Here is a 16,396-nt window from a genome sequence, read left to right as displayed (position 1 = left end):
AAGCGTGAAATACCTTTGAAGCTCAGAGCGTTCAGTTATCACTTACTCTTTATAACGTATTCACTACTCTGTAATGTTTTCACAAAATTTATTTAAAGTAAAAAAAAAAAAAAAACATTTATTTTTCTTAGCCCATCATGAGGCCATTCCTTTACAGTCAGGTGATTGTCGAATACAGCAAAATAATTCAGACTGGCAAGTAATTTGCCACTTGAAAACGTTGTTGTTTTGCAATTACAAAAACACATCAATCAAACCTCTCGCTTGAAATCAAGAGAAATTGAAACATATAAAAAGAATGTCACTCTGCGAGGTCCCAAACAGAGGCAACTTTTCAAATCTTTTGTCACTCCGCCGCTTCCAGAATGTCCTGGAAACGACTTAATCCTGAAACCTGCAAACGTGCAGGAAGTTATGTTCATGATGGTACAGAGCGCCTTTAAAAATGCTTCATAGTTGACCACTGCACCATTCAAACATTCTAGTTTTCTCAACTGCCTACCACCATAGTTGGTAGACTAATTACGCTACAACTGCTACAAAAAGAGTACGGCTTTCGACTCTAGCTGTTGTTTGCAAATACTTTAGTCATCGCCTCAGTCATGACCATTGTAAACGGCGGAGCTTCATAAAAAAGCGAAATTTTAAAGATTTTTGCCTACCCTGGTAAATCATTGATTATTGTTTGAAACTACACACGCGTTCAGACTGTTGATGAACGCGCCAAGTTTTTTCTTGTTCACTTTTCGCACTCCTCCCGCTACATCACCCGTCCTCTTAAAATGCTGGAAACTGAGAAACTGTAGCTTCTCGCAATGTTTCACAATAATCTGCAGCGCCACCATTGTGTTCCGCGCGTCCTGGATGATCCCTAAGTGCACATGCGTCAACTCAGGGGTACCGCTGACCATGCTTTCGATGCCATAGAAGGTAATACCCGAGACGTCCTTGAGGTTGATGGCTCGTAAGGCGTGACAGTAGTGCCCAAGACTCGCCAAACTTTTATCCGAAACTCTACCGCAACCAGCGATGTTCAGACTTTGCAGACTCGTGCATTTCTGTGCAACGAACTGCATTCCTTTGTCACTGACTTTCTGGCAACGCGCAACGGAGAGAACTGTCAGTTCGCAGCAACGTCTCGCGATGTATTTGATGCCTTTGTCACTTATGCCATCACATTTATCCACGTTCAGTTCTTTCAGGAGAGCACAATTTCTGGCGATTAGACTGAGCCCGCGGTCTGATACTTTACCTCGTCCAGCGACGTTCAGTCTTTGTAAGCGCTGGCATGAGCGTGCCACGTGACCAAGAGCCTCGTCAGTGATTGGCTCACAGTGGTCACCTGACAGATCAATGCTTTGGATTCCCATTGAGTATGACGTCACAGCTCTTACGGTCTCGTCCGTCAGTTGCTGTGAAGCGCTACAAAACGAGAAGTCGATTTCGCGCCAAAATAAAGAATCTTTGCAAAGATTGTTCCATCGCTGACAAACGTAAGAGACTTGAATTCTTTCTTGCAGCGACAGAAAGGAAAATATGCGAAGCCAGATGTTGTCAGGAAGAAGCCATTGCGCTTCTGAGGGAACTTTGTAAAGGTCCAGATCGGACAGTGCTCTAGCACAGCGACATAAAAACACTGTCTCTTGTGGTTTTAGCCTAAAAAAGAATTAAAGTTATTCAAAAGTTGCTTGTATGATTTGAACGCTTCTAACAGATTTTATGTTACCACGTATCGGCTTGATTACACCGCAAACAAAATTACAGGCACAATGCTCGATGGCTCGAAGTAACAGGAACGTCTATCATCAGTTTTCGCTTCTAGCCCAAAGTTATTTTAATTCGCCGCTAACAATAAACAAATCAACGTCAGCACATATGCATGTTTTAATCACTAACAGATCCCAGTGTTAGTTTATGCAAAAACTTCGAAAGAGATGAATCCTTTTTCTTCCAAGTTAGGATTCGTATTGAATTAATTATCATACAATCATACATTTTTTGATGGGATATCAAAGTTTATCGCCTATTTATTGATTTATTTAATCTCCTCATTTGTCTGCTCGTATTGGGAAATAAGAAGTTGGTCAGTTTTGGGCGTTTCACTGTTAGACGGCGTTCGTTCGAATGCAAGGGAGAAAAAAAAAATGTTGTTGAAAGGAATGAGTATAAGCAAGAGAAAATTTCTCTCGGTAAAAGGCAATGTTACCAAAAATACACGATGCCACCCAACTGAGTATAATTAATATTTAAACCTAGTCGTGCTCTTTCGCTCCGTAATTGCTCTAGCCATGTGAGAGAGCGAAATGGCTAGCTTTCAGGAACAAAAACAATAACGTCTCAAACGTATGCTTACGTTTTCGCTCAGAAATATCATTTTTCGACATTTGCAGCCGTCCTGAATCTTTAAAGCGGCTTCAGCCTGCTCAAGCCCTGAGGGTCATTGTTATTTTGTTGTCGGTGACCTTTTGCAGATTGTTTTAACAGGTTTTCTCCATTTATATTTAAATCACCACAGCATGTAAACTTGTCCTGCAATCTCCCCCCGTCTGTTTGAATTAAATTTCAAATGGTATGTGATGTGGATTCAAGATGTTTCACTTGCCGGCGGTTTTAAGATTGGTAATTGAAAGCAAAACAGTGGGTTGCTGTACCAATGACTGGAGAAAAGCCCTCTCAGTTATCCAAGGATGAATGGAACACGTAATGATATCAATCACAACACCATGATTTTTCGTCGAGTTAAAAAACTAAATAGCTGTTTACCAAAGACAAGTAGTTGAAGATGGTTCTGTTTCGCCCGTTTTTCCTTATTTTGTCAATTTTGAAATCAGTCTTGAGAGTTTGCATTTGGCACGGGAGAACACAACGCTGGCGAAAGATACGAGGGTAATCAACTGGGTCTCGATGTTAAATTGCACGAAGTGTCCTCAAGCTTTGATTTGAAGATAAATGCTAAAAAGTGTAATGAAAACTCAAAACAACTTCAGATCAAGCATCAAATGCGGGATGAAAATAATGTGCGAATCTACATCTGTAATACAAACGCTATCGGCAATTTTTCCACCTCCAGCCAAGAACATTTGGTCAAAAGCTTAGGAAAGTAGTAAATTGACTTACTTTGATGGGACGCGAAGCGAGTGTTTCATTTCATCACCGTAAATAAGACTATCACCGCTTATTTGCGAAGATACAGATTCGGCGTGGAAATATCAAAATTATCGATGATGACAAAACAGGGATAACCTGTTTACAAAAGAAGCGCGAGTTCTAATTGGCTAATATGCTTTCGCAACTCCTCACATTGACAAAGCTACACGTTTACTCAAAAAAAAACAAAAAACAAAAAAAAAAAAAAAAAAAAACACAAAACACATGAATGCAACATATTCTTAATTCATCAGCATTTACGGAAATAAGTTTTCAACTTAGCGGGTCAATTTTTACCTTGGGAGTAGATTGGGTTTTATACTGATATCCCCGACTGATATGCACTGACTTACAGATATCCTAGTGTGAGAAAATTGCGCTTCTCTGGAGAAAAACCGCAACGCGAATAGTTCCACAACATCGGTCACCTTTGAAAATAGTTAGGTTGATTCCTACATCTTTGTTCCAGACCACACTGAATTGATTTTAAAAAACATGAAGCAATTTACAAATGTGAAGAATGAATAACTACTAATTCTTAATAGATGTGCTCCTTATTAAAACTCAGTACGTGCACGCCTACAAATTAGTTATCTCCCCAGAGGTCGGAGATAACAAGCCGTAAAGACTTTTAAGTATTATCTGTATGTTAATCGAATCCATGACAGGCTACTGAAATATCACTTTGGAGCGTTGAATCAAAATATTTTTCAAGAAAACATTACCTTGATAAAGCCCAGTCGAATATTCAAGCTTTCCATTATATCTTTCGGTAATGTATATGATAGAACGATGCTATCAATTTTAGAGTAGAGGCTGTGTTGTTTTTATAGGTACAAAAGACAGGAATGCTTAGATCATGCCAGAAATGTCGAAAGCCAACAGCAGACCTTGGCTTGCCTAAAGCCTTTTCCTGCACGTTGTGAAAGACCTTTGTCCGGATCATGCTTGGATGCCAACCATTGTACGGTACCAATTTCCATAAAACGGCTCGTACTGAGAACTACTGCAGGAGTTAACAAATAAAATCGGATTACTTAGCGAGTCAAGAAACGATCTCTTATTTCACGATGCAAGAAAACAAAATACCGTATCGCACGAGGTTGAAGTGAAATCATGCCGAAATGGGCGGTGTTATATAGTGTGCTGAAACTAATAGATAATCCTGTCATATTATCTGAAAAATAGTTAACCCCCCAGTTACCGGAAAAAGTGTCGTACAAAATAGGCGAGCGGGAGGCTTGAGGTCAGTTTTCACAGGCGAAGAGCAATATAACTTGTCTTACTCGTGGTTCTGTCTATCTGTTTGTTTGTTTGTTTGTTTTTTTGCTGAAAATAACGGTTTTTATGACGGGCGATTCTTAAAGTTAGTTTAACGTTATAAAGGTGATCCCGCTCACTATGACAAATACGACTAATCCTGCCGTCTTCCCGCCGCCAGTCTATTAAACTCGAACGAGCTTTTTTCGACTTAAACTCAGATCGCTATACAGCATGCAAACATATCTTCAACGATTTTCTGACTGTGTATTACCGATTTTTAAAAATTTCAATTGAATTATAATGTGAGTTCATGATGCTTATTACTCAATGCTCGCTTCGCTGGTGGGTCATGGGTGAAAATTGGCGATGAATGCGAATGCCGTAGCTGCTGGAAGGAGGCCAGAGACTTAAATCGTGTATAAGCATATGTGTGAACAGAGCAGAAAGGAAAAAATGAACTAGAAAAAGTAAAGGATATTGCCAAAATGTATTTAGGTTCAAGTAAACTCGTCTGCACGTTTTAAACCATGACTCGATCCGTTTTTGCTTAACTCGTCTCATTGCCTTTTGGATCAGGAGTGCACGGCGTATAAACCATCGTTAACTAACTAAAAGAATAAACTGATAATTCGACATCGGGGCGCTAGTATGCTGTTCGTAGATACATTTGGAAAAAATCCAGCTCTTGGAGAGTTTAACACAGAAATTCATCGATATGAAAAAGACAAATGCGCACATAGCTCTTTAATTTAAGAAAATTTACGTACTTAGAATGGAAGATATTTCTTGTGATCTAAAATAAACTCATTTGTTTTAGATTGGTGCGTATTCTTGAGAAGTATTTTATGAAAACAATATAGCACTTTTTCCGTGTTTACAAAGCATCATCTGAACACTTGGGGGCGGATTGAGGGACGCGTCACGGGTTTGCATAACTGTCTCGAATTCTCCAAACCCCATTGTGTTTAGATGAGGTTATGTAAACACGGAAAAAGTGCTCTGTTGCTTAAACCTAGCTTAGTAATTGATTTGCTTGCAATTAAAAGCAACAAGGACAAAGTGTATGTGTTTCTCTGTCACTGAACAGCAATTTATACATGTAAGCCATATATAAAAAGACAAATAATACAAATTATGTTTGCAGAGAAAGTAATATGAAAGAGCATCATGTTATACGAGTGTACGTCTATTTGCCATCAATTTCAAGTTTTTCAAAATGCCATCCATTACAGACAGGCAGAGCCCAAATCGAACATCTTAGTATAAGACTAAAATAGCCTCAAGTAGAAACCTATTACAAAGGAGCATTTAATTTCCTTTAGTTGTTTATCCTGGGTTTTCTTTCTTTATCAGAGTGGAACAAGTAGAGTGGAAAGAAAAGAAACAATGAGTGGCAGTTTGGCCGGGCCGGGTTAATCAGACTTACATAAAACTCTCATTATACAAACAACCTAGTGATTTGACAGGAATTCAGTATAAGGAACAAACCCTTTCTACAAGAACAAAAATGTTGTCAAGTTCAGCAAAATTGGCAATAAATAACCCAAACTTACTTTCGAATTCTGGCACATGCAAAAAATGCTGCCATCACTTTGTGGAACGTTCTCGGCTTGATTCGCTTAGGGCTTTTCTGTGCAGCCCGTGAAGAACGGAAGGAGAATGAACTGCTTAGAACTCTGTACGTCAATTTATATGTAAAGGTGTGTACAAGACATCTACGCTTGCACGGTACAGGTAAAATGTCGGTATTTAGTTTCACTCTAGATCTCAGTGATGACGTGTAACACGTTTCAACACGAATCATTCACCTCCAAAGATTAAGATGTTAGTTAACGTACTGACAGGCTCTCAGTCTGTCAGTCGCTCACGTCTGAAGACATGAGATAACCCTAACGCAGTTGACACAAGTTAACAATTTTCTCATTTGTATACATCTATAACGTTAGTGTGGTTCTTCGAATCCATTTTTTTTTAGTGAGGACCGCCATCCGAAGTTTTTGGACACGGGAACGCTGTTATTTTGGAGAATCGAGACATGTTTCCGTTAATTGTAATGCGATAGTTTGGTATGTTCGACATTTAGTTAATTTGGCCATGTAGAAAATTACCCTTAAACTGAAGGAAAGCTGAAAATAGTAGTTTACTAAGATAAAAAAACGCCAAAGAGATAATAATAAACCAAAAAGGAGCAATGGTGATTAAGGATGGAAAAGATTAACAAAGACTTGAAAACCAACAACCAACCTGAAAAATTTAGGCTAAACTTTTCAAGGTGCGAAGCCTTGAGGTAGCTCCTTTAAACAGCCATCCAATTAGGGTATATTCTGTTTTAATCTAAAACAACACCATCAAAACAGTGGCAAGGATAATGGAAAGAACGATAAGGCTGATGATACGAAGTATTTACGCAAAACAGGCGTAGCTCAGGTTGTTAACACTGTGTTCGTGTAGGCCAAGTAAACGCACCTTCAAGTCAGCTGATGCACTTCAGATGAACGCTTAGAAACAGTACTTTCAACTTTTTTTATGCTGTATAAGCTGCTTGCAAATATTAATTCTGATTGTGGATCAAACCTTAGTGTGTGAAAAGGAAAGCTATTTATTACACATTACTTTTAAGTGTTGCTGTTTGTTAGTTTTCAATATTTTGCAAACTTTAATCTGAGTGTTTGTCAATCACTTAGCTACCGGTCTTGGCCATTATCGTCTTGTAGATTATCTTGAAAATGCAATAAATAAATGTAACTTTCCCTTGTAAAATCCTTCACTGAGAAGTAAATTACAAATAAAAAACATTCTGCTAAAGTTTTTCGAGGAGGCCCTATGCGCCAACTTGGCGCCAGGGGACAGGTGAAGGTGAAAGTTTTTCGAGAACCCGAACCAGAGACTACTCGCAGCCTAAGACGCTCCATTTACTTCGAAGGTTTTCTGGTCCGGCGAGCCAAAATTGTCTTACCATTGACATTCTGACGAAATTTCCGATATTTTTACGTAAATGGTAAACAACCAAAGCCACCGCGTTCAAAGGTCTTGCGTCATGTGACGATGTGATGACGTCACCTGAAGCTCGGCAAAGACAGCAGGTCAGAATATCAATAGCCCGTAAACCTTAAGAATATCAGGCCTAACGTTAATAGCGCGAAAGTGCAGGGAATAAAAGCAGGTATATTCAAAACATTTGACCCACAGCTATAAAATAGAGGGCACTAGATTTCAGATGCTAGCATTTTAGCAAGTTCACTACTGTTTTCTGGCATTCTCTGCCATTGATATCAAATCATGACCGCGGTGGCGTGCTTCGGCAATCAGCGCCTTCTTATTATGTTTCAACACAGTAAAAAGTGTTAAAATGCCTTCCGGATACGGCCACTTCAAATTTTAAGAATTCGATGTTAAGTTAACCACTTGTGATCGTGTTTATGTCAACATTTTCACAGTTTGCTGCCGTTTTGGCTTAGTCTCATGTATTAAATCATATCTAATAAGCATTTTTTAAATCCTGAATCATTCAGTACTTCAGTGAGTACTTAGAACGAGTCGTTGAGTTAAACCCAATACTCTAATTCTCCTTAAGCCCGTCATGGTATTAGCGTACAATAAATCGTGGTTGTACTTCAATGACCTTCAGTCTTCAAAGCGACTATATTGACGCTTTGAAGACATCAGAAACACACGTCTTCATTTTCATGTCCCCGATAGGTTAAAGCCTTGTTTCGGCATGCTAGAGGCCTTCACACATTGATAAAGTTGTAATTATAATAATATTATTATCGTAACAGGTGGAAAAACTTTAAAAGCCAGCCAATATCATCCGAAAAAAAGTCAAACGATGGGTTTACAGTAAGACTGAGCAGATTAAAAAACATCTGCCTTACTTGGAACTTACAAAATACCTGCAAGAAATTGATTTTATATGGAGATACATTGCAGGCATAATCAAGTTGTCGAGAAAATTGTTTGTAAGACACCATCGATCTGTTAAATATCACAAAGTGCTTTTCTTTGTGAAGAAATTGATCGAGGAAAGAGATTGATATCATAATGATGAACTGGCCAACTAACAAGTCTTTAATAGATTCTTCAGTGAAACCTCTAACTGAGAACTACCATGGGCTTTGTGTTTTCATAACTCACTTGAGTTGTTTGTAGGGTCACTTTATATGATGACAATGACCCTCAATGCGGAATCGGTTTGCACAAGTATATATTGCAGCTTTGATATGAGATAACCAGGTTTTTGATCAGAACTAATCGAACAGTTTGGCAAATTAACACTGACTGAGTGATCAAGCCGCTTGATCAGGTGTTTAAAGAGAACTGGAGAAAGTTGTAATCCTTCCTCAGCTATCGAAAAAGGTTTGCCTCATGGACGACATTTCCCCTTCAACGGTTTCCTTTCGTATGTCGGCGAAATCTGTATAGGAATAGTCACATTTCGCAACCGTTTCGAAAGTGTGTCTTATAAAACAAGTCCTCTCAGATAAGCAAGTAAATACAAAGAAGCAGTGATAAAAAGTTTTACAATATACACCTACTTTTGAATTCCAACGCAGGCGAAAAGTGAAGCCATACCCCAGGCAAACGTTAATAGCACTAACTTCTTTGGCGACCTCTGAGCACTGCCGGAAGTGGATCTGTCTTGCAAATTCTACACTGATGTATGTTTCAATGTGTTCTATCTGCTGATATTAGATTTCTTTTTTCAGCCTCTCACTATTGTTATTCGATAAGTTTCATAACTTTGGGTAATTCAGGAACTTACTGAATAGTGACATCTTTTTTCTCAGTTATCCCTTGATTCGAACGTGTAAATCGTTTCATTTCATGAGCTGAATTGGACGACCGATGACAGATGGCACAAATTATATGCCAAGACAATTGCCAAATTTTCACCTTTGCATACCTTTCGTTCAGGAGTCGTGTTTATTGAAATACTCCTTAAATTGCTTGCTATTTTAGATGCCCAAAGATATTTATGGCGTCTTTGTTTACTCTTGATCTTTTTGTAAGTAAATCTCCCAAACAAGGATAGTCTATGTAACTTGATTGAAGCTTTCAAAGCTCAAATTGAATACATTTTTATAGAAGTATTGACCGGTGCTTGGGTTTGTAGGCTTTTCATTTACGGACGTCTGTGTAAGCATACTTGTTCACATCGAAACATTAAGGGAATTCCTTTAAGACGCCGTTTTATTTCATAAAAATGTTCAACGTCCTGGATCTAATTTTATTTCTCTGCAAACAACAGCAAATAATGGGAACCTTGTCACAACATGTAGTTTTCATTAACCGTTTTGTTTTCGGTGTGCCGTTGAACTTCCTTTAAGTTTCCTCAGCATTTCAACCCTAACTTAGATAGAATTATTTTAATACTACAGTCTGAGCAGAAAATATATTTCCCGATGGCATAAGGAATATGTCATTAAGAGCGATATATACCTTATTTTAGAAACCTGTCAGGGTGCCTCACTTGATTTGGATAACTATGTACTGGGGTATATACGAGGTCGATAAGGGCTGGAATCAGTCCCAAGGCAATCCTTTTGCCGCCTTGGGTTTTGTTGCAGCACGCATAACCGTGAATTGATTTAGAAGTAAGTACCAAAGTCATTCTTGCTAATTTTGAAATTCATTAGTATAAAATAGAGTTTCAATTATTTGTCGTTGTTTTAGCAAAAATTCCATGACCATTCAAGAATTTACAACTGGCTTTAATAGACTGAAGATAAACTAATGTCAGATTTACTGATTAATTAATGATACAATCGTTTCGGAACCTTGTTGTAATAACGTTCAGATTTGCTCATTTTGAAAAGCAGCCATATGGCGTTTTCATAACATTGCTTAATTCAGTACAAGTGTCCAGAGAAAAAACAGCTGCAGTTTTCACTCTTACAAACCATCAAAAGGATCCATAGAGTTGATTATTTTGTTTTCGCCACTTTCAATACCCGGATGGTGTGATTTGTAGAGATCTCTGTAGATAACCCTTTTTAATTAGCAACACATTTTAACATTTTTTCGTCCAAGCTCACATCAGTTGAAAATAACAGTATCTTTAATTAACTTTAATTTGGAATTCAAAGAACTACCGAGTTTCACTGAGATCACCAGACATGACTTTCAGGTACTGGAAAGGTAAAAAACGCAAAACCAGAATTCATGCAGCAAATCTGGTGGTTCATTCTTACATATACGGCGGTCTAAAAGCAATCACGTACAAATTGGAAAAGAATTTGAAAACCAAAAACATGTTACACAGGTGGGAGTAATATTTTATACATCAATTCAGTTTTTTGGGGCAGTGTTGAATGCATCTCTTCTATTTTAGTTGTAATCCTGAGATTGTGATTTCTTATCAACGTGCGTTCTTTCCTTACAGTTGTGCCTTTGTTTGACGTGCGAGAGTGCTCAAAGTGTCGATCATCTTCTAAAACAATTATATGATATGACTGTTTTGAAATGGGTCGACTGTTGACCTCTTTGGAGGTGATTTTGTAATGATCTGCTCTTAATGGTGTTCTGTGCATTCATTTTGGGGGTACTGCATTACTCCAGATATATCATATCCACCATGCAAGTGAAAATAAAAAAAAAATCACAAATTCCAAGAATTATTTTCTTCTTTATCTCTTACTACACAGTGTATGCTATCCACTGCAAAGGAAAATCAGTTCTAAAATCAGAGAGGGATCCTCGTGTCTCTATTGACACGAAATGTAGTGTTCTTTGTTTGCGTGTTTGAAGTTGGGTGTTTTTTTTTTTGTTGATTTTCACTGGTTAATAAAACATTCAGCACAAGCATACTGACTGGACTGGAAAAAAAAAAACAAAAAAAAAAAAAAAAAAAGAAAGAAAGAAACAAAAAAAACAAAAAGCTCCTTTTCCGCTGCACACGTTTTGGACTAACTTAAACAACAATAACAGCAGCAGCAGCAACAGCAGCAGCAACAACAACAACAACAAGAACAACAACAAGAACAACAACAATAGCAATAGCAAAAGAAAAAAACAACAACAGCTTTTAAAACCTTAAAACAGTTCAAGCTGTTGTCTATGTCGCATAACTGGTCTATCTAGCAACACGGAGGTTAAAAATTTTCCTTGTTGTTTTTTTTCAGTTCCCTTTACACAGAAAAAAGAAAATTCGAGTTTCGGCCTGGACCATAACACACTATAAAAAACAAAAAAGCTCTTCTTGGTAAGTGAGCTTTCTTTGACCCGTTGGATATTCTTGGAATTCTTCTTTTTTATTTGCTGAACATATGGAAAAATGTAAATCATGTTTAAAGTGGTCATGCACTTAGCTATACAAGCACTAAGCTTAACTAGTTTACAGGCATGTTACTGAAACAAAGGAAACAAATGTTTCAAATAAACCTATCATGGTTAAAAATCCCAACTGGCAGAAGGCAGGCCAGATGGCTATTTACAAAGCGTGACCGAGGATTTGAACTCGGGACTACCGAGAAACAAATTCCGCTGGTGGCCGGGTGGAGGCCTTGAACCCGGGACCTCCGGATTAAAACACCAGCGTCCTAAACCACTCGGCCACGCTGCCTCCGGAATTCTTGTAGATTAAGAGCATTCCAATTGAGTCCGTTTAAAAAAGGCCTACATTCCTTTTCATGAGATTCTTGAAAACGGGTTGGCAATATCACAACTGAATTAAGTTCAGAGATCGGAACGATCTATAGATTTGGCTGTCACCAATTTCAACAGCAATTCTATATTACCTGATTTTCAGAGATCCCTGCAGAGAAAGATGTTTCTTTAATAGTAACAAGCATTTTTACATGTTTGGTCCACAGGAGCATTTACCAGTTTTTTTTTTTTCAAAAAAAAAAAAAAAACCAGTGTTACAGTGTTTAAAAGTTCATTATAGACTTTAAAGATCAGTCTAGTGTAATTTCCTGATATTACAAAATTTGACTTCGAAGCAAGTGATTGTAAGAATACCAAGAACTGAAATCGTGCATCAAATCAGTGTTTGTATTGTCGGTCATCTGGCTCATTCTCGATCAAGATGTGCCCCAACCTATACAACGATTTAAAAGCAATCGATCTCGCACAAATTGAAAAAAGAAATTTAAATTCTTTAGTATGGTGTACAGGTGATTGAAACATTCAAGATCATTCAACCTAACCCTAAGATGATGGGAACATCAACTAGAAAGTTCCGCGCTGCCCAAGCTGTCCGAAGTTTAATTCACGTCCCACTAAATGAGGCCAAAGCTTTAACGTCATTCTACATAAGCAATTTTTTTTGCCCTCCAGATGAAATTTTCTTGCGCGCTGAATCCGTTACTTGCACCCCTCAGGTAAAGGTTATAAACTGATTAGAAAGCGAACGCTTTTCGGTAACAATTTCTAATTAACTAACGTATCTAGGACTGATATCACTGGCAGTCTTGTAGGAGTTCTTCAGCAGATCTGCCCGTTTTTCGGCATAAGGTTTTCAAAGAACTTAATGAAAGTGAAGAATGATCATCGCAGTAAATTTAATGTTGACACCTTGACTCTAAGTTATCAGAACTATCTACAGAAGTGATTAATTTACTGTCAACACGTCTAGTGCCAATGTTACCATTCGTGACTTTTAGAAATCTATGTTGATGCGGCCCTTTCATTAGGAACACACATTTTCAGATGTCTCACATGTATGCCTCCACCCTTTCAAATGCTCCGTAAAATGGCAGTATTTTAAACTCGAATTTGAAAATCGAATAATTGTCTATTGAAGGGGAAAATGGCAAATGCAAAACTAAAAAAATCGTGCAGCAAATGTTTGATGCTAATTTTACTAGATCATTCTTAAAAACAATGTGCCTTTACGCATCCAGTGATTAAAAGCGATCACGTACTCAAGAAATTGACATTTTACTGAAAACAAGGTACACGTGTGGCTGAGCATCCGTCCAATTATAATCTGGTATAGCAAGATATCCGTCTGTTCATACCATCGACAAGATTTAGATTTCGCGAAGTACGATCTTGTTCTCTTACTTCACCACTAGTCAGCATTCAAAAATTATTTCCCGTCTAAGAGCAACCACTCGTTTGCTCACCTGTTTTAGATAAAAATCCATGCATCGCGGCGCCGATCATGTTGAAACAAGGGAAATATGGGCAAATATTTAACATAGCTGTTCGCACCCGTTGATGCGGAAATACTGTAACGTGGTTTGCCTACAATCCCCTCGCTATTTTCTCTTAGTTTTAAAAGAGTTAGGGAAGTGAGCGCGCTAGTATCTCTTTACTCCAAAGAGAGGCAATCAGAGAAAGGAACAAGGATGAGCGCTCTGATTGGTGGATCTGACGAACACATAGAGCGCGAAATCTGCCTTCAATTGAAAGTTGTTGCATTATTATTCCGCATAAACGCCTTGGACACTCTGCCTCAAAGAAATATCCCAATAAATCAAGAGTTTCCATTTTTCCCCAGCGATAAGAAAAAGGCGCAACATCAAGAAAAAAAAAAAAAGAAAAAAAAAATGTTTATGGGAAGACGTTACCAAGAACTGAACTACGCAACTTCGCGTTTTTGAGTTTGCCCGTAGGACCGCATGCTTTCCAAAAAATTAGAAAAGAGAAGGATTCTAACAAACTTCTCTTCGTTATATTTGCGACTTTATTTGCGACTTTACGCATATTCATGAAAGCGGTTTCAAATTAACGAAATCATTGAAACCCCGTCCACAATACGCCGGAGAAATTTGAAAACGCAATAATCACCGGTCGTTTTGGATTTGTGATTGAGGAAAACTCGGTAAGGGAAATCACATGACTATCGTGACGCCATCGTTTTCGAAAAGATCCGTTTTCAAAATGTTTTCCGTCCACTCTAAAACGTAAAGCAAACGTTTTCAAATTCCTCCGGTTTGAAGAGCGTTTTCTAAAAGCTCCGTTTTCGTGACGGATTTAGTGTGGACGGTAGGCCTAAAAGTTCCATTAAAGCTGCGTTTTCAATTCCTCCGACATGGTGTGGACAGGGTCTAAAAAGTAAAGACCGCGTTTTTTTATTTCCTCCGTTTTAAAAAGCGTTTTCGAAAAGCTCCGTCATGTCCGTTTTGGTGACGGATTTTGGTGTGGACGGTAGGCCTAACCACAGAAATAAAGATGAGTTTTCAAATTCCTCTCGCGTAGTGTTGACGGCCCTGAGCTTTTGGAGTCAAGACAACATTCTGCTCTCTTTGAGAAGCCAAATAAAGTAACAGTGAATAAAATTATCATATTTGAAAAAGTTTTTCTCTTCAGTCATTAGCGCTATTATAAATTTATTGGTGTAAACGAAGGAACCGGTGACGAAATTTGTGGAAACGGTGCAGGAGTTCTGTATCCCGGAGGGAAAAAAATCGGGAATTTAGTACTGGTAAACCAAATAATAACAGAAAACACAAACAAACCTAAGATTAAAAGCACGTGATGCAATGCAACTTAAGGCACTGGTTTTGTGGGAAAAGTAAGGAGGGAAATTAAACATGACTGTGTGCTTTGCGGTATTCGGCAAAATCGAGAATTTAATATGAAAAATATAGAAGAATTAAAAAAACTGAGAAACTTGTGCTCTATTCGAATTACCGACAGGATCCAAAAATAAATGAAAATGTTAATTGTATGCGTTCTGTCACGTTCACATGCAAATAAATTAGTTACTCTTCACCTGTGGGGCAAAACATGTACCAAAGTACAGTCTTTTTTCCTGATAGGAAATATTTAGGCACTGTTGCTGTTTATTACCTTTATTTAACTAAAGTCAACCATAATTCCCAAACAACATAGAATATTTCCACGTTTTACTGCATGTCTTTAAAAAGACATGCAGTAGAAAATAAAAAGGAGGCTTTCCTTTTTTGAATTTTTCGGTTAAAAATTCTAAGACAATAAGATCTGCGGAGAAAATTAGCTCATTGTTTGTGAACAGTACGTTTTAAGGCAAATTGAGCAGTTCCTAACAAACAGGTCCATTTGAGTTCGGATGTTGAGAATCTATTGTCTCGCCGGCCTTATTACGGCACAATGTAAACGTACTAAGTTGTGAATTTTAATATCGGGAATTTTATTTCGTATCACAGAAAATCTAAGTTTATTTTATGCTTTGTCTTAGCAAGAATCGCCCAACGGCTCTTTATTTCTGGAGGCGGTAATAAATTGCTCAGGCGTAGAGCTTCAACTGTCACCGTAATATAAACAAAGCCCTTTGCCTGTAAAATAACGATGAAGTGCGAGGTAATTTTAAACAAGGCTCGTTCGAATTAAAAATTACGAAGTCAACAACAGACGAAACCAAGACGCAAAAAGGTGACAATCGAAATCACGCCATAACACCGCACTCACAAAAATGCTATCTAGCGGGTGACACTTAGCTTTGAGGGTACATAAGACATTTAAAACAAGGCACATACCCGGACGTTAACGGTTCAATCTTCGACAGATCCAGTTGGTTTTTATGCCGAACGGAAAGCCAGCCGCCCATTACGTCTCCAACGCTGCGCCTGCATAAGGTTTCCCTGCTTGAAAGTGACTTGCCGGCGCCCTGAATTTCAAAACGTGCGCTCTGCCGCCTGGACAAAGGAAGCTACACGGACCATAAGCTGTACAGGCAGCCACTCAACTTAATGAATAAACATTTTGCCTCGAGGGGGTCATTTACTTATGAAAATGGTAATAAACTTGGACAGGTGTCCTTCTTCCGCGTTGCCGCTACAGGTTGTTTGCGGTTTATTTAATCGTCCCGCGACCGACAAATAGCTGGAAATTTTGCCTTATCTCTACGCGGTCGAAAAGGTTTGTTTTATAATTCGCTGCGCCTCCCCAAAACTTCAATTACTCTATGTTCCTTTCACCAACCAACATCTCGTTGAGGAAAGAGGCCAATTTAACTTTTTGTGTTATTAGACGCACGTGTCACTGCAATAAAATCGCAATAAACGAAAGCGACGCTTAAATAAATTGGTCGAAATTTGTCGACGCTTTCAACATAAAA

At 38.3% G+C, this 16,396-nt stretch overlaps 1 protein-coding gene across 1 annotated transcript; it reads right to left on the bottom strand.

Moving 5' to 3' along the window:
* Positions 1-71: 71 nt before the first annotated feature.
* LOC110058577 (uncharacterized) lies at positions 72-16,090 on the bottom strand. Its single transcript, XM_020765228.2, has 2 exons — positions 15,816-16,090; positions 72-1,656 (listed from the first exon to the last, which is right to left on the bottom strand). The coding sequence occupies exons 1-2, from the start codon at positions 15,884-15,886 to the stop codon at positions 672-674; spliced, it is 1,056 nt and encodes a 351-aa protein (XP_020620887.1). The 5' UTR covers positions 15,887-16,090; the 3' UTR covers positions 72-671.
* Positions 16,091-16,396: the final 306 nt, after the last annotated feature.

This window comes from Orbicella faveolata, unplaced genomic scaffold (assembly GCF_042242905.1).
Source record: "Orbicella faveolata isolate gen_17 unplaced genomic scaffold, um_ofav_v1 contig_13, whole genome shotgun sequence".
NCBI lineage: Eukaryota > Metazoa > Cnidaria > Anthozoa > Scleractinia > Merulinidae > Orbicella > Orbicella faveolata.
The sequence above is the reverse complement of the archived record's forward strand: the minus strand, read 5'-3'. Positions and strand labels throughout refer to the sequence as shown.